Below are 27,350 nucleotides of genomic sequence, written 5' to 3' on the forward strand. Positions count from 1 at the left end.
TCAGTTTACCTGCGTGACCTTAAACAAAGAAATCTTCCCTTCCTCTCTAGGGCCTCACTTACCCCTCTCTGAAAAATGGGCGGTTTCTCAAACCAACACCAGAAAGGGCCAGTGTTTCTAAGTTATTAATTAAAGGTGCCCTGGATCCCCTAACCCTGAGCTAGGCTTAGAAGTTTGTTGCACCATCTCCTTTCTCCTTCCTCACGCCCCAGTTACCAGCCTTCCATGGCTCCTCAGTGCCCTTAGGAGAAAACCCAGACTTTTTCTGATGACCTAAGAGACCCTGAGTAGATTAATCTCAGGCAACATCTCCAGATGCCACTCCCATCCCCAATCTTCATTCACGGTACCCCATTCCAGACTATCCTTCCTAAACCCACAGCCGCTACTCAATACCGAACTGTAGCACTAAATCCTTTAAGGCCCTGCTCTGGCTCCCCTCCTGGAGACAGCACAAGCTCTCCCACCCCCAAAACTTCTTGTCCTGGCAATCTGACCCTACCACATCCAACAATCACCCGAGAAGGTAAATACTAGTATCGTCTCCACTTTACAGATAAGGACACTGAGATTTGCAGAGGTCAACGTATTTGCCCAAGGTCATACAATAAGAAAGTGGTAGAGCCAGAACTTGAACCTGTCCCACCTAATTCCTGTGCTCTTAATTCCTACTCTACTGTTCCTGTATGCTCCAGAGCCTACGCTGGGGGTTAGATTTTTTTTTTTTTTTTTTGGTGTGTGTGGGAAGAATGCCATAATGGATTTGAATCCTGGATTCGAGTCCAGCACAGCCCTTCCCTGCTGTGTGACCTCGGGCAAGTGATCATCCTCTTTGAACCTCAGTTTCATTCACTGCAAAATAGGGATAATAACTGCCTATGGTATAGGATTAGAGGAGAGTTTGATAAGATCACGTAAGTAAAGTGACAGAGGGCCTGACACAGTGTAAGTACTTTTTATATCCACTCCGAAGTACTCAAAGTGGGACAGAGTACCTAGAGCTGATGGGGGGTGGGGCGGGCAGCTCTCAGGTTGTGGGAGGACCTCACCCAGCTGAGGTAGGCAGGGAAGACTTCTTGGAGGAGGGGATGTCTGAACCAAGATCTAATGTATGAGTAGGAGATAATCAGGTGAAGAGAGGGGAGAAGAGAGAAAGGTATTTAAGGCAGAGGGAACAGCAAGTGCGAAGGCTTAAAAGTGGCTTTCTTTTCTTTTTTAAAATTTTTATTTATTTATTTATTTATTGCCACACCGTGTGGCTTGCGGGATCTTAGTTCACCCCAAGCAGGGATTGAACCCGGGCAATGGCAGTGAAAGTGCCAAGTCCTAATCACTGGACCACCAGGGAGTTCCTAAAAGTGGTTTTCTTCCTTTGAAAAGATTACTTTGTGGAACATAGGAGAGGGGTTATGAGGGTGACATGACAACAGGCACACCCGTCCACACAGGAAGCTGTAGACACAAAATCTCTCTTTGGCACGTGCGCACGCACACACACACACACACACACTCAAGTACAGAGAATCATGTCACAGAGACAATACACAGAATTATACTGTCACACAGTCCCATACGTGCATCTAGAATCACACCACCACACAGACAACACACAGGTACCAAAAAAAAAAAAATCCCAATGCCTCCTACACTCAGGAACACAGAAATCCACAGTAATGAGAAACACACATAAGGCTGAACCATTTCACCCAGACAGTAACACATGGAGGAGGAATTACAACCCTCCCCACACACAGGTTCACAGAATTATGTCACAATGACCCACACAGAATGAAAACATCACCAGACACACAACGTTACATAGACCTATATCACAAAGTGACATGGACACCCAGTCAGCCGGTGCACCCCCACCCCCTGAAGCGACCCCACAGATGAGTCAACACACAGAGCTCTGGTGCCTACCAAGGTGAGATCTTTATGGGGGTTTAGAGATCAGTGGGTTTCACAGCCAGCATGGCTGGTCCAGTCCCTTCCCCTCCCCCAGCCCACACATTTCCCTCCATAGAGGGCCTAGGTCACCCGCTGAGAGAGGGAGGGGTCAGACCCTTCTCCTCATAGCACCAATCTGGACAGGCCATCCCTTGACAAAACAGTGAGAAGTGCCTTCCATAAAGGGGGTGAATTGGGTTGAGAGAGGGAGGCCTTTTCCTGTGGGAGACCGAGAATAGCACCATCGTCGAAAGAAGGTTGGGGGAAGGGGACAGGGACACATAGGTGGTGGTGGAGTACTGAGGAGTCCTGGCCTCTCTCCCCACCCCATGATATGCAGATAGGGCTGTGCGTGTGCCTGTGCGGCTGGGGAAGTCACCTGGATTGTGAGGGAGCCCCAGGTTCCCCAGATACCTGGGGTTAAGTAATAGTAAGTACATATCTGAGGGCTGAGGTGGGGAGGGAGGGGGTTCTAGGACAGAGAACTTTTAGGGATATGAGACTGAGAATGGAAAGGCTTGAGCATGAAGTCCATTAGCTCAAGGACCTGGAGGGTAGGGATCTGGAATAGGAAGACTTAAGGCAGAGAGTAGTAATTAGAGCAAGTTGAGTTAGGCGGGAAGCCCAGAATAGAGTTAGGAGGGTGGGGTCTGGAGTGAGGGAGTCAGAGGTCTTAAGATTCAGAACTAGAGGAATCTACAGGGCAAGGTCCAGATTCTAAAATCAGAAGGCTTTGGAGGCTGAGTTCTAGAGCCAAAAGAATGTGGATCTGAAATCAGAGGCACTTGGACGCTGTGAGGTCTAGAACCAGAGATACAGAGTAAGGACTAGAATTTGAAAAAGTCTGAAGACCAAGTTCTAGGACCAGAGGGATTTGGGAGTTCTAAGGTCTAGAATCAGGAATTTAAAGCTGTAAGGTCTAGAACCAGAAAAATTTATAAGGCAAGGTCTGTAATCAGAAGATGTTTTGAAGGCTGAGTTCTAGATACGTGGTAGTTCGGAGTCGTAAGATGTGGAATGAGGGGCAATTGGGGATTGTGAGGTCTAGAGTCAAGGAAATTTATAGGACGAGGTCTGGAATCAGAAGACATTTGAAGCCCATTACTAGAACCAGAAGAAAGGGAGATCATCAGATCTGGAATCAGAGGGCCCTGGAAATTGCAAAGTGTCAAGGTTGTATAGTCCAGGACCACTCAGTGGTAGCGATGATGAGGTCGAGAGCAAAAGAGAACTGGAACATTGTGTCTGGTTCTGAAAGGTCCAGACACGAAACCCATAAGGTCAAGACATGAAACCCATTTTACTTCTTTTTGATGGGAGAAGCAAGTCTCGAGTGTAGAGTTGAAAAGGGCTGAGCTGGGCATCATGAATCAAAATGATTGAGACATCACGAAGTCTAGATTTGGAACGAAATGCATTACAGATCAGGAAGACTAGAACCAATTCCAAGCTTGGGGATGTGGGGTTCCAAAATCAGAAGAAATCTGGTTGTAAGAGCTGGAATCAGCAGGAGTAGGAGCATGTGCCATTGAGAAGAAGGGAGACCTGTGGGGAGAGCTCTAGAACCAGAGGAAGGCAGAGAGTGAGCTCTAGAACCAGAGGAAGGCGGAGAGTGAGCTCTAGAACCAGAGGAAGGGGGAGAGTGAGCTCTAGAACCAGAGGAAGGCGGAGCGTGAGCTCTAGAACCAGAGGAAGGCGGAGCGTGAGCTCTAGAACCAGAGGAAGGCGGAGCGTGAGCTCTAGAACCAGAGGAAGGCGGAGCGTGAGCTCTAGAACCAGAGGAAGGCGGAGAGTGAGCTCTAGAACCAGAGGAAGGCGGAGAGTGAGCTCTAGAACCAGAGGAAGGCGGAGCGTGAGCTCTAGAACCAGAGGGTTCTGGTGGTCCTAGGCCTGAGGGAGTTGGAGGTTGTGAGCCTAGAACCAGACAACTTTAGAAAGCGTGAAGTAGAGAGACAGAGTTGGAGATTGTGAGGTCCAGAAGGAGAAGACGGTGAGATCCGGAATCACAGCGGTTTGGAGGATGCAAGGTCTAAACCAGACCATGTTGGGTGTTGTGCAGCCTAGAACCAGAGAAGGCCGGGATGGCACAGTCTAGAACCAGAGTAGGTCAAAAGCTGTGTGGTCTAGAACCAGAAAGGGTTGGAGGTGGTACGGTCTGGAAGCAGAGGTCGGAAGCTACACCTGGGATAGGAAGACCGCCTATGGAGTCGGGGTCCAGGTCAGGCAGGAGCCAGCAGAAGTCCAGAGCGGAGGGGTGGGCAGAGCTGGGTGGCCGCTTGGGAGGCTAAGGGCTCAATCAGGAGTCGCCGGGGGTGAGGTCTGGCCTGCTGTCCCCATTGGCACCTGAGTTGGTGGGAAGATCAGGGTCCCACATTCTTGTGGACCCCAGGCAGTTCGTAGCGATGAAAAACATACCATGAAAGCAACAAAAATAAAAATAAGAATGAAAGAAAGATGGATGGAAAGCAAGGTGCTTCTGGTTATCAATACTCCCCCAAGCCCAGAAATGCAGACATGAGCCCCAAACTCCCCCACCCCTAATTACCGAAAATAAAGCCAAGAGAATTGGAGAAAAGGATGAGGTAACCGGTACTGAGAACCCCAAGGGAAGTCCTGAGAGAAGCAGGAGGGGGCCAGGGACCCCCTCCCAGAGGTCACTGAGCTGAGACCACCCCGGAGCACCCCCAGACAGTGGGGGTGGGGCAGAGGGGTGGGGACTGAGGTAGGCCTGAGGCGGGCGGGGGTCACCGAGAGGAGAGAGGGAGCCCCTCTCCCGGCACCTCCATCCTGTGCATTGGCTGCCGGCTTGGAGTATGATTGACGTCCTTTCTTGTGGGGGGAGAAGGGAGGTGGGAAGAGGACCTGGCTCAGTTGGCCTGGGCCAAGCCTGCCGCTGGCTGAAAGTGGCTCCTGGGCTGGGCGGTGTCCTCGTCCGGGTAGAGAGAGAGCAGGGAGGGGCCCAGGCCTGTGGGGGAAGATGGAAGGTAAACCAGTGGGGAGTTATCACCCCAACCCGTCTTCAGACAGTTAAGAGCATGGCTGGTGAGGCAGGCATGCCTGGATTCAAATAGGACTGAAATCTTGGGCAAGTGCTGTTCTCTGAATCTCAGGTGTCCTGATGTTAAGAAGCCTGGAGCCAGATGCCACCTGAGTTTGAATCCAGGCTCTGCTACTTACTTGCTGTATGAACTGGGACAGGTGACTTTACCTCTCTGTGCCTCAGTTACCTCATCTGTAAAATGGGCTAACAACAATACCTCCCCTGCCTCCCACAGGGCTGTCAGTGAGGAGTAAATGAGTGAATCCACGTAAAGCGCTTTGAACAGCGCCCAGTGAGCTGTGGTCATCTGGGAAACAGGGATACTTAGACCTACTTCACTCATGAGAATTCACTCATTCAAAAAATATTTGTTGAGCACCTACTGTGTGCCAGGCACTGGGGACACAGTAGTGAACAGGATAAATGAAACTTCCTGCCCTCGTGGGGCTGACATTCCAGTGAGGGACGTCAATTGGATCATGTACGTACGTAACAGACTGAGCACAAAGCTTGGCACAGAATGAGCTCTAGATAAACGTTAGCTCTTCAATTACAAATATGTACTGAGGCCTTGCTCTGTGCCCAGCCTTGCACACACGGTGAAGCACAATGACCAAGACAGGCCAGGCCCCTGCCCTGTGAGGAGCAGACAGACAGTAATCAAATAATGTTACAAATTCCTATGTGAACGTGGACTGTGATGAGTGTTTCAAACCATAGCTTGGGAAATGAGGGAAGGCTCTGTGGAAGGAGTCCTATTTGATCTGAGATCTAAAGGATGTGGTAATTAGACAAAGAATGGAGGGAAAAGCATTCCAGGCAGAGGGATCAGCATATGCAAAGGCCCTGAGGCAGCCTCCTCAAGCAAGATGACTTCAAAGTCCTCACAATGCCCCACAGTGGCCCTGTGGAATCTGCTTCTCTCCTCTCTTCTCTGTGTTTTAGCCACACTGGCCTGATTTTTCCCCATAGAAGACAGATACACTCCCACCTCAGGACCTTTGCATTCGCTGTTCCCTCTGCCTGAGATGCTCTTCCCCCAGAAATTGTCACAACTCACTCCCTCACCTCCTTAAGGTCTTTGTTCAAATGGCACCTTCTCAGTGAGACCACCCCTAATCATACTGTTTAAAATGGAAATCCCCCCACCACAGAACTCCTTTCTCCTCTGCACACATTATTTTCCCAAGTAGCACTATTTTTCATCACGTGTACTCTTTATTGCATTTGTTTCTTTGTTCTGGACTGTCTCCCTCACTAGCATGTCAGCTCTATGAGGGCAGGGGTTTCCATGTGTTTTGTTCCCAGTTTTGTCTTCAGCTCTTAGGACAGTGCCTGGCACTTACTGTGTGTTGAGTGAATATTTGTTACACGCATGAAGGAAAGAATGAATTAAAGGATAGTGACTGTGGCTGAAACGGAGGATGTGAAGCAGAGTGCAGTCTGAGACGAGGCAACAGTCAGACCCCGCAGAGACTGGAGTCCAAGATGAGGGGCTTGATCTTTCTCTGAAGGGCGCTAGGGAGGCATAGAAGAGCTTTGAGCAGAGGAAGGCCAAGGTCAGATTTGTGCTTTGGAAAGCTCCCTCATGGCCAGTGCCTGCAGGTTTCAGGTGGAGCTATGGCTATTCATAGTTGTGCTGGAAGATGATGAGAGCAACACAGACAAAGCAGCTTGTCTCATACTCTGCAGCGTTGCGGGGGTGGGGTGGTCTGGGACCAGCATCACCTTAAGGGCGACATTTCTTGAGCATTTATTGTGAAACAGGTCTCGTGCTAAGCTCTTCCTGGGCAGCATATCCACAAGTCCTCAAAACATCTCCTTAAAGTATGAACTCTTATATTGGGTGGGCCAAAAAGTTCGTTGGGGTTTTTCTTTACGGAAAATAGGCCCCCACTGACAAGAAGGGGGAAACCGAGACTCCAGAAGCAGAAACTATCTCCCAAAGCCACACAGCTGGGAATGACCAAGGGACAATCAGACACAGGCTTCGGGAGACCTAGACTCAGGCCCGGGCTCAGCTTCCACCTCAAGGGACAGCTTTGGCCAGCCCCTGCCTCCCTCAGGGCCTCTCTTTCCTCCCACAGTGTCCCTGAGAAGAGGGAGGGGCTGCCTGTTTCCAGTAAGGTCATGTCCAGGCACAGACAGACCCCCCCACAAGCCTCAGAATCATCCCACCCTCTCTCAGCCATCTAAGGCACCTCCCACAGGAGATGGGGACCCAGAGCCTCTCTGTCTACCCAGGTTGCTACTCACCCAGGGGCTCATTCAGTTCTAGGAGGTGGGTGCTGGGATCCTGCTGGCTCCCTGGGGCTGGTCCTCCTGTCAGAAGGAAACTCTAGGGGACACAGACAAAGCCACCATCATCATCACCATCACCATCATCATCATCATCATCATCATCATCATATCCAAGGAGGCAGGATGGGGCAGTGGTTACGGGCACTGTGGTGTTCAGTGGCTGCTTATTGGCTGTGTGAATTAGGGTGAGTCACTGTCCCAGATGTCCTCTGTGGGTCCCTCCAGAGCCTTGTTCTCCCCTTCAGTGCCCCAGCAGGCTGAGCTGTGCGTGTGGACTCCACCAACGTGCAACCTTGCTCTGTGTGTTCCTTTGAGGTTCACATTATGGGAGATACCAGCAGGTGGGAGGAGGAAGACAAGGGGTATTTGATCTTCTAGCTGCTTCCCTGCTGGGTCATCTTGGGTTGGCTGTGTCCCTCCATGGAAGGTTTCAGCTCTTGCGAGGCGGACCCTACTCTCTCCAGGATCCAGTGGCCACCCCTCTGCCCTGTGCCTTCAGGCTAGGGATGGTGTTGCTAGCCCCAGGGTGATGCCTACACCTTTGCCAACAGTCCTGTTACTAAATTCTCCTCAACACCCCATTTGAACATGTTCTCTGTTTCCTGTCCAGTCTCTGACTGATACAGTTGCTTAACCTCTTGTGTGTAAATGTGAATAATAATAGTATTTCAAGAGTGGCTGTAGGGACTGAATAATCATGCAAGGCACTTGGTGCAGTCAGCGTCTGGCACATGGTAGGCACTCAATAAATCAGAGCTGTTGATATTATCAACCACACTCTCATGTTCCAACAGCGCTGTTCAGGGCTTCCCTGGTGGTGCAGTGGTTGAGAGTCCGCCTGCCGATGCAGGGGACGCAGGTTCGTGCCCCGGTCCGGGAAGATCCCACATGCCGCGGAGCGGCTGGGCCCGTGAGCCGTGGCCGCTGAGCCTGCGCGTCCGGAGCCTATGCTCCGCAACGGGAGAGGCCGCATCAGTGAGAGGCCCGTGTACCGCAAAAACAAAACAAACAAACGAAAACCCAGCCCTGCTCAGAGTGAGGAGCCCGAGGTGCTGCTCTTGTTCGGTTGGTGTTTATACGCCCACTTATCAATAGCCCACTAAGAGCAGCTAAGAGCCGTCTCATGCCAGTCCTGTGAAATTTAACTATCTGCTACTTCCCAGATGAGACTGAGGCTGAGAGGTGACGTCACCCACCCAGGGTCTCACAGTTACTGAGTGACGGACCTGGGACTCGAGCCCAAGTCAGTCTGACTCTAGTGTCTGTACTCTTAAAGCTACACTAATAATCAAAGGCCAAGACCTGTGCTAGGTTTGGGAGGGAGTGTTCCGTGGGAGCAGAGAAGATTCCTAGAGATATTCACCCTTGTCATTTCTCCCCTTACCCTGCTTATTTTTTCTTCTTAGCACCTACCACCAACTTACGTCTATTTGCAAAGCCCTTCCATACCTGTTGCCTGAACCAGCAGATCAAGGTCCTAGCCCTAGCTGGATGGCTGACCGTCCATTTGACCTTCAGCCAGGCCCTCCCTGCCTCTCTTGTTTTTCCATCTATAAAAACTAGGTTTAAGCCTGCTGGGTTCTGAGGGCCAGAGAATCCCACGAATCCCCACACATACCAGGCTGAGGGGAGGCAGCAGGAAGTTTTCGGGTTCTGGGCTGGGGGACCGTTTGGGGGGTCTCACTCCCAGCAGCTCCACCCCCTCTGCCTCGTCCTCTGCGCTCTGGGCCAGGGCCCTGGAGGAAGACAGGCAAGAATCTCAGAACCCAGCAAACCTGGGCAGGTGTGGGCACCAGTGTGAGCAGGTGATGAGCGTTCATTCACTCCCCCAAGCACCTATTTATTCCTTTACTCATACACCCACCAATCCATCCATTCATCCATCTGCCAGTCCATCTTCCCATTCATCTACCCAGTGATCCGCCACCCACCCACCCACCCACCTGTACAACTACCATCCGTCTATCCTTCCATCCGTCCGCCTATCTGTCCATCCACTCAGCCATCCAGCCAGCCATCCATCCAACTACTAGATTCACTAATTTCCTCCCTCTCTCACTTCACAACTCTTTATTAGGCACCCACTGTATATCCAGCTCCAAACTGAAAGCCTTGGAAAATAATGAGATGTATCCATGAAAGCCTTATAAGGATAGTAACGAGACCACCCTGGAGACTAAATGGGCACACGCCTACCATCTGGAGAGCAAAAACTTGAGTATTCGTAGTGTAACATCTTTGGAAGGGGGACATGGATCCTCTGAAATTATACGCGAGATCATGTGTCTATATGTGCATGTGAATCTTCTTGGGAAGGGTCCATGGCTTTCAACAGATATTCAAAGGTGTTAGGGAACTTAGTTCTAGACAGTTTCTCTGACACTGTGGCAATGTCCTCTGAACTATGACAAAAATGGTTACTAAGCCAGATAGAAACAAATTCCAAAGGAGAGGGCCATGGTTGACTGGTGGGATTTGGATAAACAATGAGAACGGTGGAGGGCACTCCAGAAGGAAGGCACAGCCTAGGCAAAGATATAAAGTTTGAAACAAACATGACATGTGCTGGGGACACTGCGGGCCTGGCTGGAGCAGAGGTCAGGGTAGGAGGAATAATGAGGGATGAGGCTGAAGTAGGAGGCAGGAGAAAGATGGGGTCAGGGACCTTCTCTACACTTCTTTTTTTTTTTTTTGCCACGCCACTGCTTACAGGATCTTAGTTCCCCGACCAGGGATTGAACCCACACCCTCAGCAGTCAAAGCGTGGAGTCCTAACCACTGGACCGCCAGGGAGTTCCCTCTACACTTCTTTATATCCCACCTGTACTGTGGCTCACCTCTTCCGAGCCCCAGCCATGGGGGAGGATGCTGAGGGGTCCCCTCTGGAGGGGCTGGAACAGCTCAGCCGGGGGTCACTCCCCCAGCGGGGCAGCAGGGAGGGCTCAGGGGTTGGGGGCGACATGCCGTGGAAGCTCCGTGCACGGGGCCGGGGGACAGCCCCTGGAGGTCTGTGGTAGGCCCTGGGTAGCTGCTCACTGGAGTTGAGCTGGAAGTCATCATCCATGGAGATGTAGGGGGCCAGCATCTCCAAGTCCAGAGCATCGACGTCCTGCGGAGGGCAGGAGGGAGTTAAGAGCATGAGCCTTGGCCTTGGGTGGACCCGGGCTAGAGTCCCAGCTCCACCACTTCTGAGTTGTGTGCCTGAGGTCAAGGGTCTGAGCCTCAGTCTCCTCATCTGTAAAATGGGTAGAAGGACTCTGTGGTAGCCAGTTGCCAAGATGGCCCCCAAGGATCCTCACCTCTTGGTATTCACACCCTAGGTTATTCCCCTACTATGGTGACTAGGGCTGACCTGGTAACAATAGGATATTGAGGAGATGATGATGTGTGACTTCCAACATTAGGTTGTAACGATACTGTGGCTTCCGCTGTTGCTGTGCTCTCTCTCTCTCAGGTCACTGGCTCTTGAGGGGAGCCCTCTGGAGAGGCCTACATGGCAAGAAACAGACCTCTTGCCAACAGCCAAGGGAGGGATCTCGGAAGTGGATATTCTAGTCCCAATCAAGCCTTCAGATGACTGCAGCCCAGCGTGACATCTTGACTGCAACCTCATGAGAGACGCTGAGCAAAAGCCACCCAGCTAAGTGATTCCCAAACCCCTGACCCTCGGAAAGTATGTGAAGCAATACACGCTTGTATTAACCTTCGAAGTTTTACAGTAATTTGTTATCCAGAAATAGATAGCAAATAAGATTTTGATAAGGAGTGTGGGGTGTAGCTGTAACAAAAACCTAAAATGGGAGAGGGGCTTTTGCACTGGGCAGTGAGCAAGGGCTCAAGGACTTTGAAGGGCCCGTTAGAGGAGGCCTGGATTGCCTTGAACAAGGCATTAGTCAGAATTTGAACCATGAGGAGCCTGCCACTGAGGGCTTGAAGGCAAGTGAGGAACACGTTATCCGAAGCTGGAGGAAAGATTTTTGCTGGGAAGTGGCTGAAAGTTTAGCAACACTGTCACCTGCAGTTTTGTTGAAAGTAGAAAATGTAACTAGTAAGCTGGGTGATCCAGCTAAGGAGATTTCCAGCCAAAGTGTTGAAGGGGCTGCCTGATTTCTTCTTGCTTACTTGGAGTAAAAGGCAAAGGGAGAGAAAAGATAAAGGAAGAAATGTTAAACAGGAAGGAGCTGGGGCTTGAAGGGCTTGAAAATTCTCAACCTCCCTGTGCAGTGAAGAATTTTACCCAAGAAGAGGTTCGGCCTTTGTCCTGGCTCCTGGGAGGTGACATCTAAACCCTTGGAATTTCCCAAGTGATAGGTGTGTCTTGGCTACTCGTGATGGACCCCTTGGACCACACCTGATAGTTTATTCTGACAAGACAACTGAGGATGGGGACTCTCCATGCCAGAAAAGCCAACCATGGGATTTGAGGGCTGGGGCTTTGGGCCCCATGAAATCAGCCTGACCTCCAAGGAAAATGTGTGTGTGTGCTGGGGAAGGTGGAGATGGAGATGGAACTCAACTACATCGGCAATAACTCAATTGATCATGCCTACACAACGAAACCTCAATAAAAACTCTGGAGACCAAAGCTGGGGTGAGCTTCCGGGACTGGCAGTATTCCATATGCATGTTTCCACACATCAATGACAGGAGGGTAATACCATCCCTGGGGACCTGAGAGCTTTGAACTTGGGACTTTCCCAGTCCCAGATTCTACCCTATGAATTTCTTCCTTTGGCTATAATATTCTTTTGCTATAATAAGACTGTAATCATAAATACAGTGCTTTCCTTAGTTTTATGACTAGTTCTAGTAAATTATAAAACCTGAGGGAGCCCATGAGAGTCTCCGAATTTGCAGGCAGCTGCTCTGAAATGAGGGTAGCCCTGGGGACCCCCAAACTTGTGGCTGATGTCAGAAGTCTTGGGCAGACTTGGGAGTCTGGAGGATTGTGCCCCTCACCTTGGGTTTGGCTGACTCTGGGAACCAGATAGCAAGTGATGCTAAAATTAAGAAATGGTTTCTGAGCAAAGAAGGGCACTCTCAGGAAAGCATGGTCTAAAGATTAAGCCCAGGGTGTGTTTATAAAATTCCTTGTTAAGACCCCAGAAAGACAAAAGGTGGTGCCTAGAATATCCTCAGTCAGACAAAAGGTACTCTAGGGTTTAAGGATGTGCCTCACAGGTCTTCTCAATCAAACAATAGGGCTTCTATTAAACCTCAGGGCACTGTCACTCTGCCATCTCAACAGAAGCCCAAGGTAGAGAAGGGTTTCTCTCAGAGATGTGTGGGTATGGCTTTTGTCTAATGGAGTGAACTCCAAAGAGATTCATTTAAGACATACAATGTTTTTTGTTGTTGTTGTTGTTTTTTAAAGAGAATTATATGAACAGAAGCATTGACAGCTTGGCCTGAAAGGGACAGAGATGGTACAAAATGAAAAGAGACCTTCGGGCCATCAAAGTTCTAAAAGCAGGAAGCAGGTTACAAAAACCACTCAGTTGCAAATACATGTTACCTTTTTATGAAAAAGGAAGGATGACTCAGAGTGAATTGCCAAGAGCCCAGAGGGTGGAGCCAAGAACCACGGAGAAAAACTCCTGGGATGTTTTTGAGTCAGAATGGGTTCTGACCAAGGAACTTTTGATATTTGCCCAACTGGATTTCAAAACTGCTGTGGACCAGTGATACCTGTGTGCTCTCCTTTCCCCTATTTTTTGAATAGGAGTATTTTTGGCAGTTATTCTATGCCTGTCCCATCACTGGATGTTGGGTACGTGGGTGGCAGACAACTTGTCTCTTTAGTTCACAGACCAACAGATTGAGAGGAACTGTATTTGAGGTGCTTTGCCACACCCAGACCTGACTGAGGTGATGAGATTCTGGACTTAAAGTTGATGCTGTAGTGGGAAGAGACTTTGGGGGACTTGGGAGGGGGTGAGTGAGTTTTGTGTGAAGGAGAGACATAAATCCCAATGACCCTGGCCTTTTGGTGTCCCCACTTGTTTGTGGCTGCCTTCCACATTGTACCAGGGTTGGTCTGTATGACCAATACAATACAGCAGAAGTGATGGTATGTCACTTCTGAGATTAGCTTATAAAAGACTGCATCTTCTGTCTTAGGTTCACTCTCTGTCTCTTGGATTACTTGCCTTGGGGGAAGCCAGCTGCCATGCTGTGAGGTTGCTTAGGCAGCCTCTATGCAGGCCCACATGGTGAGGAACTGAGGCCTCCAGCCAAAGCCAGTGAGGGACCGAGGCCTGCCAACAGCCATGTGTGCGAGTTTGGAATTGAATCCTCTAGCCCCAGATGACTGTGGCCCTGACTGAGGGCTTGACTTCAACCTCATGACAGACTCAGAATAAACCATCCAGCTAAGCTGCTCCCAGATTCCTGATTCTCAGAAATTGTGTGACCTAATAAATGTTTGGGGTTTTTTTTTTAAGTTTTTTTTTTTTTTTGATGTGGACCATTTTTAAAGTCTTTATTGAGTATGTAGCAATATTGCATCTGTTTTCTGTTTTGGTTTTTTGGCCCCGAGGCATGTGGGATCTTAGCTCCCCGACCAGGGATTGAACCTGCACCCCCTGCATTGGAAGGCGAAGTCTCAACCACTGGACTGCCAGGGAAGTCCCATAAATGTTTGTTTGAAGGTACTGAGTTTTGGGGTAATTTGTTACACGGTGATATATAGCTAATACATCCATGCCACTGTCATTTATCTCTCCAGACCATCAATCATCCAAACATTATCCATCTATTATCCATCCAACGGTCTATCTGTCCAGCTACCCATCCAAATATACATCATCCATCCATCCGTCCATCCATCCATCCGTCCAAATACCTAAGCATTACCCATCCATCTCTCTACCATCATCCACCTAGTGAATTCAATGACCCATCTATCCATCCATCCACTCATCCCCTTAACCATGCCACCGTCCTTCTCTAAAACTTAGATATGTCACCCAGAACCCAGAGGTAAAGACCGTTCCTTCCATGCCAGCCCTTACCTGAGCTATATCTAGATCTGTCTCCACTGCCTCAAGGTCCTTCCCAGAGGCGAAGAGTTTGTGTGCATTCTCCACATCCACAAGTAGTTCATCTGGGAGATCAGCCTGTGGGGAGAGAGAATAAGAGACTTAAGGAAATCTTGAGCCTGGGAGATGTTAAGCAGTAAGGCAGTCTAAACATTTGACCTCAGGGGTAGAAGTGAGGGTCAAATGTCAGCCAGCTGGGACACCAAAGGGGTCAAATAGCAAATGTGAGTTTCTGCACCTGGGTGTTCAAAAGTCTGAGCGCCTGGGTATAAATTTTTTTTATATATAAATTTATTTATTTAATTTTATTTATTTTTGGCTATGTTGGGTCTTCGTTGCTGCATGCAGGCTTTCTCTAGTTGCGGCGAGCGGGGGCTACACTTCATTGCGGTGCGCGGCCTTCTCATTGTGGTGGCTTCTCTTGTTGTGGAGCACAGGCTCTAGGCGTGCGGGCTTCAGTAGTTGCGGCACGCGGGCTCAGTAGTTGTGGTGCACGGGCTCTAGAGCACAGGCTCAGTAGTTGTGGCGCACAAACTTAGCTACTCTGTGGCATGTGGGATCTTCCTGGACCAGGGCTCGAACCAGTGTCCCCTGCATTGGCAGGTGGATTCTTAAGCACCACCAGGGAAGTCCCTCTGGGTGTAGATTGACAGAGCAAACATCAAAGGTTCGAAAGACCAAAGCCTGAGGCCAAGATATTCTGGCCCTCTGGGGTTAAATGTCTTGGAGTCTGGAGGAAAACAATGCCCGGTCCAGCTTCCCAAGGGTAAAGGGTGAGGTCAAAGGTCACAGTCTATTTCTCCGGTGGAGAGAAGATATTTGCGGGGGGGGGGGGGGTGGTCACAAAGGTGGGAATAAGGAAACTCAAGACCAGATAATATGGACCCCTGAGTGAAAGGTCAGACTATCTGGACTCTTAAGTGAAAACAGTAACCGTTATGGTCTCTTGAAGCCTTTCTGAGTGCTTCTCATGAATGATTTTGTTGAACCCTCACAATAACCAATGAGGTGGCAACTTGCTATTATCTGAATTTTACAGGTGAAGAAGCCGAGGCCCCACTTGTCCAGGGTAACACAGCCATAAATGGCAGAGTCAGGATTTGAATCCAGGTTTGTGCAGTTTAACACATTAGACATTCTGGACTCTGAATTCAAACCTCAGAAAACCTGGATGCTTGGTCACAAGCAATGAGGGGGTCGCCCACGCCAGTCCCAAACAGCCTAGGTTTTGGTCCAGATAACAGTTGAAGAATCTGGAATCTAGGTCTTGAAGGAACCCCCGACTCCATCTCATCCCAGCCTTTCCACTACACAGATGGAGAAACTGAGGCCCAGAGAATAGCAAGGTTCAAGCCAAAGGCCAAAACAGCCTAGATCCTGAGGGCTGAAGTGGAGGGGACTGCTTACCGGAAGAGGACTTCGGGGGCGTCGTGGGGCTGGGGGTGCACTGGGGGTAGCGGCTACTGAAGTCCCATCCAGGATCGGTGCCAGGAGGCGACGGAGGTCAGGGCTACAGAAACGACGGGGGTCAGCGGCCAGGGCGGCCTCACTCAGGGCAGGGGGGTGCAGGAAGGCTAGGATCCGGGGACCAGAGGTGTCTGCAGGACACATCAAGATGGGGAGGACACAGGAGGGTCACCCAGGGCTGAGGGGCAGAGCCCTCTGCCAACCCCCGGGAGCATAGCTGACTAGGTAATCAGCATAGACCCCGTTCACAGTGCTGCCGAGTCCTGGAGAACTTCTGCTGTCCCTTCAGTTGCCCTGGAGGGGCTAACGTGGGGTGAGGGCACACAGTAGGCTGGGAACTGTAGCAATTGCCCAATGGTGGGGAAATGTTTTAATATTTAAAATTGACATGGCTGGACCATGGCAAGTGATTGACCCGGTTCCCCGGTGGCACAGAATAACATTCAGCCTGGGGGGCTGTCATGTTAGGAGAAAAGACTGGCCCATGATCCTCAAGGAGATTCTAAGGTCCCTGGAGGTCAAGATGTGGCCCTGAGCCAGTTCTAAGCCAGAAAAGGAAAGGAGATGGGGGACCTCATTACCACACCCAGGAGCATGGGTTGCCAGCAACAGTTTGGAGACGGTGAGGCCCTGAAGAACAAACAGGGAGGGAAACTCATCCATCCAGGATTGGAGGGGGTGGGGTGTTAAGCAGAGGAGAAGGAAGAGGTAGAAAGGAGCCAGACGTGGAAGGGTCAAGATTACCGGAAGCCAAAGAACAGTGAAGTGGGAGCACGGAACAAATGGAAAGTGGGGGCGATTGGAAGCCACAGCAGGATTCAGAGCAGAGAGCAACAAGACTGAAGCAATCATCCTGGGGACAGAGAAGAGGGAGGAGGGAAGAGACAAGGGCATTCTGGGCGAAGGAAACTACATGTGCAAAGGCCCTGAGGCATGAAAGAGTTTGGTTTGTTCCCAGAGCACTAAGGAGGCTGGTGTGGCTCAGAGAGTAAGAAGGGGAGGGAAGCAGGTCACACAGGGCCAAGCGAGTGGCATTAAGGCACTTGGGCTTTCTTCCGAGCATCCTGGGGACACAACCCCTCCCAGCCCCAGCCCTGCCCCATACCAAGGCTGTCACCAGGATTAGGGGCATCCTTCTGAGAGGGGGTGCCCCGCTGAACGTGTCTGCGAGAGTGTCGCTCCGTTTGCTCCAGGGACAGCACCACTTCGGTCTCTTCCACCCGGCTGGGGTACAGGGCAGAAAGGGGAGTGGGAGTCAGGGAGGGTGCCTGGCAGCCTCCACATATGATGTCCTGTTAGAGGAGGGCAGTCTCATCCGGGGGCTGGTGGGCATTGTGCAGAAAATAATTTGCCACATTGACTTGTTTTAAAGATTTAAATTTTGTTGAATGCTTTTTAATTATAATAGCATTGACAAGAAAGTGAAGTGTGTCTTCCCAAGCTCCCTCTGTGGAAGGAAAGGCAGAAATAAAGAGTTGGCATTTAGCATAGCCTGGGGAGAGAGAGAGAGGAGAGACTGAGGGGCCATGAGGGGCAGAGAGCAGGGAGAGTGAAAGGCATGACGACTAAATATTCTCTTTATAGATATTTACTTATAAATACATTCTTATAAATGTATTGATGAGGATTATGCACTTACTATATTCTTATGTTGCCAAATAGGAAGAATTTATGGGGATATATTTTTATGAATAAGAGATTTTATTTATGAAGCTGCTATTCATAGGCATTTGTCACATTCAAGGGAACGAATTTATAAATACATCCTTACGTCCCTCGTGCCTTCCTGCCGCCCCCTCCCTCCCCAGTCTGTAGCTGCAGAAGCCACTCAAATGTTCTCTCTGCAAATTGGCTTCTGGAGAATGGGTCTGGGATGGAGGACCAGACCTTCATTTGCATCTCATTTGCAGAACACTATCCAGGTCAGAATGTGGGTGGTCCTTCTGCCAGCTCTTTGAGAAGCTGTGATCCTTCCCCATCCTCACCCACCCCTACTGAGCTGGAAACATCCCAATTTAGGCTGGATCCAAAGCCACCCCACCCCTCTAGAAAAACATAAGGTCGCACAGTCACACGTGTATGCACCCTCGGCACAGGCACAAACAGGAACTCCCATATACACCCAAGTGTATACATCAGATATGCACACATGTTCTATACACTTGGGCTCGCACATATGCATACATGCCACATGAAATGCACGCGTTCATTCATTCCACAGACATTTCCTACACAACCCGTAATACTTAGTGGTTAAGAGCAGGGGCTCTGCAGCCAGCAGCCTGGGTTCAAATTCCAGCTCTGCCACTTATGAGCTGTGTGACCTTGAGCATATGGCTGACCTCTCTGGGCCTCATTTTCCTCTTCTGTAAAGAGGGAGTAATAATAGTACCTCCTCCCCAGGTTGTCGTGAGGCCTAAATGAGTTAGTGTATGTCAAATGCATAGAACCGTGCCTGGCGCGGGGTGAGCTCTATGTAAGTATTTGCCATCATTGTTTATTGAGCAACTACTGTGTGCCAGACACTGTTCTAGGCGCTGGAGATTCAGCAGCGCACAAGACAGACAAAACTCCCTGCTCTCATGGGGCTTAAATGCTAGGGGGAAAAGACAGACCTTCAATAAAAGATATTATTTGTTGGTAAATGTATCTATCTAGTTACAAAATATATATTTCCACTAACGAAGCCCTTGAAACATGGCTGGTTGGAATTGAGGTGTACTGTCAGTATAAAATACACCCCAGATTGAAAAAATTGAGTATGAAAAAGAATCTAAAATATCTCATTAATAATTTTTAACATTGATTACATGTTGAAATGACATTTTTGGATGTATTAGAATACACACATATACCTATATTACAATGTATAATACACTTAATAGTGTATTATTAATTACATTAATTAATAATGTATTACTGATTTAACAATATTATTGATGTGATATATTATTGTATTTAATAAAGTATTATTGAAACTAATTTCACCTGTTTCTTTTTACTTTTTTTGGGGGGGCGGGTATAGTTGTTTTACAATGTTGTGTTAGTTTCTACTGCACAGCGAAGTGACGTAGAGTTCCCTGCGCTATACAGCAGGTTCTTATTAGTTATCTATTTTATACATATTAGTGTATAGATGTCAATCCCAATCTCCCAATTCATCCCACCCCCCACTTTCCGCCTCTGTTTACTTTTTTAATGGCTATTAGAAAATTCAAAGTAACATATGTGGCTCATGTCACACTTTTTTTTTTTTTTTTTTTTCCTACGGGGCTGGCTTGAGGGATTTTACTTTCCTGACCTGGGATCAAACCGGGGCCCTCAGCAGTGAAAGTGCAGAGTCCTAACCACTGGAGTCCTAACCACTGGACTACCAGGGGTGACATGTGGCTCATGTCACACTTTTATAGGACAGTAAGTATTAGGGGAAAGAAAGGCGAAGACGGAGATATGCAATTTTGAGAAGGGCCATCAAGGAAGAAGGCCTGGTTAAACACACAAATGGTTCTAACTGCTCCGAAGCAAAAGGACAGGACCAGGAGGGAAAATGGGGAGATATGACCTCCTGTAGGGGTTCAGGAAAGGGTCTCGCAGTAAGTAATGTCTGAGCTGAAACCAGAAGGATGAGTGGGCGTCATTCAGGAGAAAGAGGAGGAGGGAAGGGGGAGGAGCATCCTGGCAGAGGAATCCGCATGTGCAAAGGTCCTGGAGTTTGGAGTGATAAGGGGAGGCATGCAGGAGTCAGGTCACACGGGGCCTGAAGAGCCATGTTAAGGTTTTGGGACTTTCTCTTCTGGATACTGGAGAACCACAGAAGGGCTTTGAGCAGGGGAGAGACATGAACCAATTCGTATTTCAGAACCTGCCCCCTGACCTCGGCAGTTGTGTGATCAGTGGAATCCAAACCAGCTTTAGATCTCAGTTAGGAGGTTAATGCTATAAACAAGGTGTGAGATGGTGGTGGCCATGGAGACAGAGAGAAGGGAAACAAATTCAAGATCTATCCCAGAGGTGGATAGAGTGGATGTGGATAGGAGGGAATGAGAAAAAGGATGCAGGAGAGACTCCTAGGTTTCTGGCTTGAGCAAATAAGAGATTGTGTGGTTTGGTGGTTATTAGTGTAGCCTCCTGACCAACCTTGGGTCAAAACCCAGCTCTGACATTTACTAGCTGTGTGACATCAGGCAAATGACTTCCCCTCTCTGGTCCTCAGTTTTCTCTCCCCAAAAATGGGGATCGAAATAATTGCTATACCTCATGGGGTGGTTGTGAACACAAAGCCCAGGGCCTGGAATGTTGTAAGTGCCCCGTGCAAGTGAGTTGTATTTTTATGGAGCAGGTGCTCACTGCAACAGAAGGAGGCTTAGGTGTGGCAGGATGGATTCTACAAAGTGTCAGCACCTGGGCACGCACCAAGAGCCACACAGCTGCACGCCACACAGTACGTACACAGCACTAAGCACGATTCATACCATATGCTTCTCATCTCACTGTTACTAAGTAAACACCTATTCTTTCTTCACCCATTTTCTGCCAGTAAAACTGAACTCGAGGCAGATTGAAATTCCAGGGACTGGCCATCAAAAGGCAAATCTTCATAATGAATGAAAGGAGCTTGCCGCAAGATATGGGGGCGGGTCCCCTCTCCTTAGCTCTGACAGTGAGGAGACTTCTTCCCAAGGCTACAAGTTATTCAAAGATTCTGATTTGAAAGGGTGTTAAGGAGAGAACATTCCAAGGATGCTCAGCCTTGTTTTCTTGTGTATGAAGACTTAGATGAATCTTCCTGTTACCAACCTCTGTTTTCTAATAGAATCTGTTCTTGACCAAAAAGACCCAGGGAAACTCCTCTGGCTTTAGAAATGAATGCCATGTCCTGGAAGATAATCTTCAAAGAAAAGCTGTAAGTCTCCGTCTTGGATGATCATTTGCTGCCCTCGTCACAATGTTGTCATGGTGAAAAACTTCTAAGGTGCATGATGGAAGCGGCGGGAAAGACTATGATTCACCACTACACACCCATTAGAATGTCACCCAATGAAGACAAAACAAGACAGAAACAGACAATACAAATGCTGGCAAAGATGTGGAGGAACTGGAACCCTCACACGTTGCTGATGGGAATGCAAGAGGGTACAGCCTCTCTGGAAAGCAGTTTGCTAGTTTCTTAGGAAGCTAAACATACACTGACCATATGACCCATCCATTCCATTCTTAGGTGTTTGCCCAAGAGAAACGAAAACATATGATCTCAAAAAATCCTGGACAAGAATGTTTACAGTAGCTTTTCTTGTAATTGCCCCAAATAGGCAACAGTCCAAATACCCTCCAACTGGGGAATGGATAAACCGTGGTCCATACATATTCATACCACAGAAGATTACCTAGCATCAGAAAGGAACGTATTGATACACACCTCAATGTAGATAAATTTTAAATGTATTAGGCTATGTGAAAGAAGCCAGGCTCAAAGGCTACATACTACAGAATTTCATGTACATGACATTCTGGAAAAGGCAAAATTCTAGAGTCAGAGAACAGATCAGTGGTTGCCAGAGATGACTGGGGGGTGGAGTGGGGTTCACTATGCAAGAATTTTCTTGGGTGATGAAACTACACTATAGCTTTTTTGGGGGGGGCCGCACTGCATGGCTTGTAGGATCTTAGTTCCCTGACCAGGGATTGAACCCAGGCCCCTGGCAGTGAGAGTGCGGAGTCATAACCACTGGTCCGCCAGGGAATTCCCTACTCTATAGCTCGATTATGGTCGGGGTTACACGATTCCATGCACTTGTCGAAACTCATAGAAGCGTATACCAAAAAGAATGAAACTTCTCTATGTAAATTACACATCAATTTTTAAAAAGCACAAAAAAGCCCCTAAGATTCAGCTAGATTTCTTATTTTAACTTGAATATAGAATCCTTTTAGTTGAAATTACACGCTCACACACATTGGTGTCTACATGCAGATACGTGTGTGGTCAGTCACACATGTTCTACATACGTGTACCTGTGCACATTCCCTCACACACGTGTGCACCATACACATGCACACTTGTGCATATACACACACACACCTGTTCACACGTATGCAGACCAGAAGAGAACCACACACAGCCACCCCACCTCATTCCCGCTTACCTGATCAGGAAATGGACGCAGACGATACTCTCAGACTGGGGGCCCCGGCCCCCCGACACCACTGTGGCCTGGGTCTGGGTCCACAGGTAGCCACCACTCCGGGCCAGGAAGCGGTACTGCCCCGTTACTGCCTGGCCCTTGCTCAGCACTGGGGAGGGGCATGGGGAGGGGTTAGGGCAACTGGGGAGAGAAGGCCGTGGGAGCAGGGCGCTGGGGATGAAGGGGCCAGGGAAGAGAAGGTTCCTGGGGACTTGGGGAAGCAGGCGGCTGGTGTTGGCTGGGGCCATGCAGCACCGGAAACGGAACCTGAACACGTACAGGTATGGATGCTCTGGCCGACTGCATCTGAGTCCAGCGCATGGATGTACTCATAGGCAGAACAGCCAATCAGGTCATCGGGGCTGTAGCCAGCAACCTCCGCAATCCTGAAGTGGGTGCAGTGGACCCCGGTCAGTTCAACTGGCGAAAGTGGAGGGTGGGTGAAAGGAAGGAGAGGGGGACACGGGGATGAAGCCAGCAAGACAGACAGAGACAGGGTTGTAACAGAGAGAAAGGGAGAGTAAGAAATAGAAAACGGGGTGTGGCCGGTTGAATAATGGCCCCTGAAGATGTCTCCGTCCTAATTCCCGGAACCTGTGAATATGCTACCTTACACGGCAAAAGGGACTTTGCAGATGTGATGAAGTTAAGGATCTTGTGATGCGGAGATGATCCTGGATCATCTGGGTGGGCCCAGTGTAATCACAGGAGTCCTTATAGGAGGGGAGTAGGTGATCAGAGTGAGACTAGATGTGATGATGGAGGCAGAAGCTGAAGTGATGCTCTGTGAAGGTAGAGAGAGGGGCCACAAGCCAAGGAATGTAGGAGGTCTCCAGAAGCTTTCATGGCAAGGAAACAGATTCTTCCCTGGAGCCTCCAGAAGGAACATAGCCCTTGATTTCAGCCTCATAAGACTCATTTCAGACTTCTCACCTCCAGAACACTGAGATAGAGAATTTGTATTGTTTTGAGCCACTACGTTTGTGGTAACATGATACAGCAGCCATAGGAAACTAATAGGGGAGGAGAGAGAAGGTAAAAATTGGAAGAGTGATGAAAAGAAAAAACAAAAAAGGGGACTTCCCTGGTGGTCCAGTGGTTAAGAATCCGCCTTCCAATGCAGGGCACGCAGGTTCGATCCCTGGTCGGGGAACTAGGATCCCACATGCGCGGAACAACTAAGCCTGTGTGCCACAACTAAAGAGCCTGCATGCCGCAACTACAGAGCCCACGCACTCTGGAGCCCGCGTGCCACAACTAGAGAGAAGCCCACACACCACAGTGAAAGATCCCGGGTGCCGCAACTAAGACCCGAGGCAGCCCAAAAATAAATAAATAAATATTTTTAAAAAAAGAAAGAAAGAAAGACAAAAGAGAACGTGAAAGAAATAGGAGAGGGGAAGAGAAAGAAAGAAAGTCACAAAAAGAAAGATAAAAAAGAATGAATAGAAATAAAAAGTAATCATGATGATAATGATTTTAAAAAATAGGCACTTCTAGAGTGCTTTGTACCAGGCAACTCACTGAATGCTCAGAACAACTGTTCAAAGTAGGTTCTGCTATCACTCCATAGGACGGATGAGGAAAGTGTGGCACAGAGAGGTGAAGTCATTTGGCCAAGGGTGCACAGCCGGCATTTGAACCCAAGCAGTCTGAACCCAGATACGAAGACCCACAGACAATTCAGAGACAGAGAGATACACAAAGACAGAGATAGATGGAGTCAGAGAGATAGAAACAGAGCAGAGAGAGCAGCTGGGGGGTAGGAGAGGAGACGTGAATGAACTTGGGCAGAAAGGAAGAAGAGGAGCCAGGCTGGCAGGTGGTGGGTGGGCCCCTGGCTCCTGCCCACCTCTCATCACAGTAGGTGAACTTCATGTCCAGGCTGTGGCGGCTGAGGAAGGCCCCCCGGCCCAACGGGGGCTCCAAGCTGCCAGGGTGGGGGATGGCTTCACAGATTAGCACCAGGCATTGCAGGGGGGGCTCCAAGTGGGGGCTCCCGGCCGGGGAAGACTGTGCAGGGGGCTTGTAGGCCCTCATGTGTCCAGAACAGTGCAGTACCTGGTGGGCAGGGAGCGAGGCAATGATGCACCTGGGCCTAGGGCCACCCAAGGGGCGGGGAGGTATCTCCCTGTAGGCCCCTCCCCTCAGGGAGCTGAGAAGAAGAAACCCCTGAGGATTCTAGAGACCCAGCTCAGGGAGCTCTGAGGACCCCCAGACCCCAACCCCACAGAGACCCAACCTAAGAAGGTTCTGACAATCTCTAGATTCTTAAGACTCAGGGAGCTCCGAGAACCCCGGATTCCAACCCCATGGAGACTCCAGGCCCAAGATGCTGAGGACCCCCAGCCCCAGGCTCACAGAGACCCAGACTAAGAAAGGATACAAGGACCCCCAGATCCCCAACCTCCGAGGTACCCAAAGGATGCACTAGACCCAGCCTGAGGGTGCCCCACTGGATCCCCGGCCCAGGAGACTCCCGGACTCCAACCCACTGTGAGACTTTAGGGCTCAGGTCCAGCCCCAGCAGGTCCCTTGCCCTCCTCCAGGCCAGGCCCTGCCCACCTTCCAGGTGGCCGCCTTGAGGTTGAGGGTGCGCCCGCGGCTGGTGAGGGTGCTCTTCATGCGCAAGGAGAAGCACCGCTCGGTGGGGGCCTCCGGCTTCTTTTTGGACAGGCCTGAGGAGGGCCGTGGGGGGGGGAGGGGAGGAGCAGGTCACCGGGCAGCTTGGGACAGGGCCCAGTCCCTCCAGCACCCTGGTTACTAACCTCTCCCCAGCCTCATCCCCCAAATTGAGACTTCCGACCCAGAGAGGGTCTCCACGGGGTACGCTATGCTCCTTTAGACCCCCGGGGTGCAGCCATGTCCCTGCATTCCCTGGGGCAGGGCCACATCATCCTCATCCCATTTTTCTCAGTCCAGTATTTCAGAGGGGGAGAAGATATGCTGAAGAAAGAATGGAGGGCTTCCCTGGTGGCGCAGTGGCTGAGAGTCCGCCTGCCGATGCAGGGGACACGGGTTCGTGCCCCAGTCTGGGAGGATCCCACATGCCGCAGAGCGGCTGGGCCCGTGGGCCGTGGCCGCTGGGCCTGCGTGTCTGGAGCCTGTGCTCCGCAACGGGAGAGGCCACGACAGCGAGAGGCCCGCGTACCGCAAGAAAAAAAAAAAAAAAAGAAAAGAAAGGATGGAGCCTCAGTTTCTGTAATTTGGGGGCAGAGATCTCCAAGGACTCACTCTGCCGGGGAGTCAGGGCGTCCTGAAGCTCCTCTTGGTCACAGGGATGGACAAAATCAAAGATACTGTGTCCGATCAGCTCAAGCTGGGAGGGAGGGAAGCAGGGAGTGTCTTAGAGGAAAAGCATTTTTACCAGGGCCTCTGACCCATCTCCTCCCTCCCATCCTCATCAGCCTGCCCTAATTCATGAGCCTGGATTATTTCCCCAGTCTCCTTATTCATTCATTCATTCATTCATTCCTTTCTTTGGCATATAATTTGCTAGGCATTCTTCTACCTGGTATGGGCACAGCAGTGGCTATGAAGACAAAATCCCTGCCTCTCAGAGCTTACTGGCTAGTGGCGGGAGATAGCCAATGAACAAACAAAACAACACACATGCATAAAACAATATACTAAGTGATAAGAAGAAAGCTAAAGCAAGGTAAGATGATGAAATGATGGGACGCTATCTTAGAGGCAGTAGTCAGGGACAGTTTCTTGAAGAAGTTACATTTACACAAATTGCTGAACAAAGCCAGTGAGGTGGCTCTCTGGAGTAGAGTGTTCCGGAAAGAGAGAACAGCAAGTGCAAAGGCCCTGAGGTGAGACTCTATTCAAATTCCATTTGTTGTGCAAGCCGAAGACCCAACTCCTTATTTCAATTCAGGAAATGAGACTGGTGCTGGGAGGAGGTGACACAGATGAAAGGGGATCCACAGAGCCCAGAGTCCAGAGCTAATGCTGAATAGGGGAGGAGTGAGATCTTGTAGTTGGATTTGAATCCGAGCCCTGCCACTTCCGAGCTTTGGGATCTTGAGACATTCACCTATCTGAGCCCAAGAGCTCAAACTAACAGAGAAATTGGTACCAAGAGTGGGATAACAAGGCAGGGGAAAGGAAGGGATGCCAACTGTGGAGCCCATTTATGTGAGCTAAGAAGAAGAATGGTATTGCTGTAAGGATCAGCTGAAATTAGTTCTACTCTCTAAGTGTCTCTTGTTTGTCCTCCCATCCCCAGGCCCCTAATCCTACTTCTTTTCTCCCACTTGGGGCCCTGCATCCACTTCCTTATGGATTTTCCAGCCGCTAGTCTCACTCCCTCTAATTCTATCTCTGTGCAGTACCTAGAGGGATCTTTCTAAATAAAATGAAATTCTGATTCCACCTTTCTGACACAACCTCTCCCCTGCTTAAAATCTTTCCATGGCTCCACAGTGCCCTAGAGATAAACCTTCTATTTTGGTCCTAAATTATGTCCTCTCTAGCCTTTTCTCTCTCACTTTCTCCCATTGCACTCTGCACCTAGCTTGGATTAATGTCTTTATTTCCCCCAAATGCTGTTTTATCTCACATCTGTGTCTTTGCATATTCTGTTCCCTTGGCCATGCATGTTGCCAGTCTCCTCTGATCCCATCCATTCGCCATACCCTTTGAATGGCTAAGCCCTTCAGGTTTTAGCTCAGATGTCTTCTCCTCCAGGAAGCCCTCAATTCCCACCCAGGCTGGGTCAGGTACCACCCTCCACCCCCGGCTTGTACAGCCCCCTAGGCTGCCCCACCCCAGCCCTGACCATTCTGAATCTTCCTGTCTGGTGACATATTTGTCTCCCCTCTGCACTGTGGGCCTTGTAAAAATAGGGCTAAGGTAGTTCTGGTCACCTCTGTATCCCAGCATCACCTGCACAAAGCAGGCAGCTCCTCTTACCTGACTGAGGCCCAGGTGTTTGCTGACATTCTCTGACAAGTAAGCCATGTCTCCCTCGGCGGTGAGCACCATAACGAAGCCCTCCAGGGCCTTCAGGTAGCAGGCATCCAGTGGTTCGCCCCCTGCTCCCACCTGGTTCCACTCCCCTGGTGTCCGGACCAGGATGGGGCATCTCTAGTCAGCGGTAAGGCCACCCTGGCTAGCCTCCCTCTGCTTTCCTTCACTCAGAGGAACTTATAGGTACCTCCAGGTGAGTGGGGCACATCCCAGTGGCTTGGAGTCCAAGGAAGAGGGCAGGACCACCAAGGACTAGAATTCTAAGGGAGCAGAGCCTCCCAGGGGTACAGAATTCTAAGGAGATAGGGGTTTCCTAAGGGAACAGAACTCTAAGGAGGGCAGAATCTTAAGGGGATGAAATTTCCAGGGGTCAAAATTCTAAGAAGCCGGGGC

At 49.7% G+C, this 27,350-nt stretch overlaps 1 protein-coding gene across 2 annotated transcripts in view; it reads right to left on the reverse strand.

Annotated features, from left to right (window-relative positions):
• Positions 1 to 4,456: 4,456 nt before the first annotated feature.
• Positions 4,457 to 27,350, reverse strand: part of HIF3A (hypoxia inducible factor 3 subunit alpha) — a 28,862-nt gene continuing 5,968 nt past the window's right edge. For both annotated transcript variants that reach the window (XM_060000389.1, XM_060000388.1), the window contains 13 exons: positions 26,901 to 27,046; positions 25,215 to 25,299; positions 24,546 to 24,658; positions 23,833 to 24,041; positions 22,260 to 22,366; positions 21,942 to 22,089; positions 16,904 to 17,022; positions 15,739 to 15,929; positions 14,305 to 14,409; positions 10,129 to 10,400; positions 8,910 to 9,027; positions 7,247 to 7,328; positions 4,457 to 4,915 (listed from right to left, as the gene is read on the reverse strand). In XM_060000389.1, coding sequence (XP_059856372.1) covers positions 4,818 to 4,915; positions 7,247 to 7,328; positions 8,910 to 9,027; positions 10,129 to 10,400; positions 14,305 to 14,409; positions 15,739 to 15,929; positions 16,904 to 17,022; positions 21,942 to 22,089; positions 22,260 to 22,366; positions 23,833 to 24,041; positions 24,546 to 24,658; positions 25,215 to 25,299; positions 26,901 to 27,046 — 1,793 coding nt within the window. In that variant the 3' untranslated portion in view covers positions 4,457 to 4,817. The remainder of the gene's footprint in view (positions 4,916 to 7,246; positions 7,329 to 8,909; positions 9,028 to 10,128; positions 10,401 to 14,304; positions 14,410 to 15,738; positions 15,930 to 16,903; positions 17,023 to 21,941; positions 22,090 to 22,259; positions 22,367 to 23,832; positions 24,042 to 24,545; positions 24,659 to 25,214; positions 25,300 to 26,900; positions 27,047 to 27,350) is intronic.

Source organism: Delphinus delphis, chromosome 20, assembly GCF_949987515.2.
Source record: "Delphinus delphis chromosome 20, mDelDel1.2, whole genome shotgun sequence".
Lineage (NCBI taxonomy): Eukaryota > Metazoa > Chordata > Mammalia > Artiodactyla > Delphinidae > Delphinus > Delphinus delphis.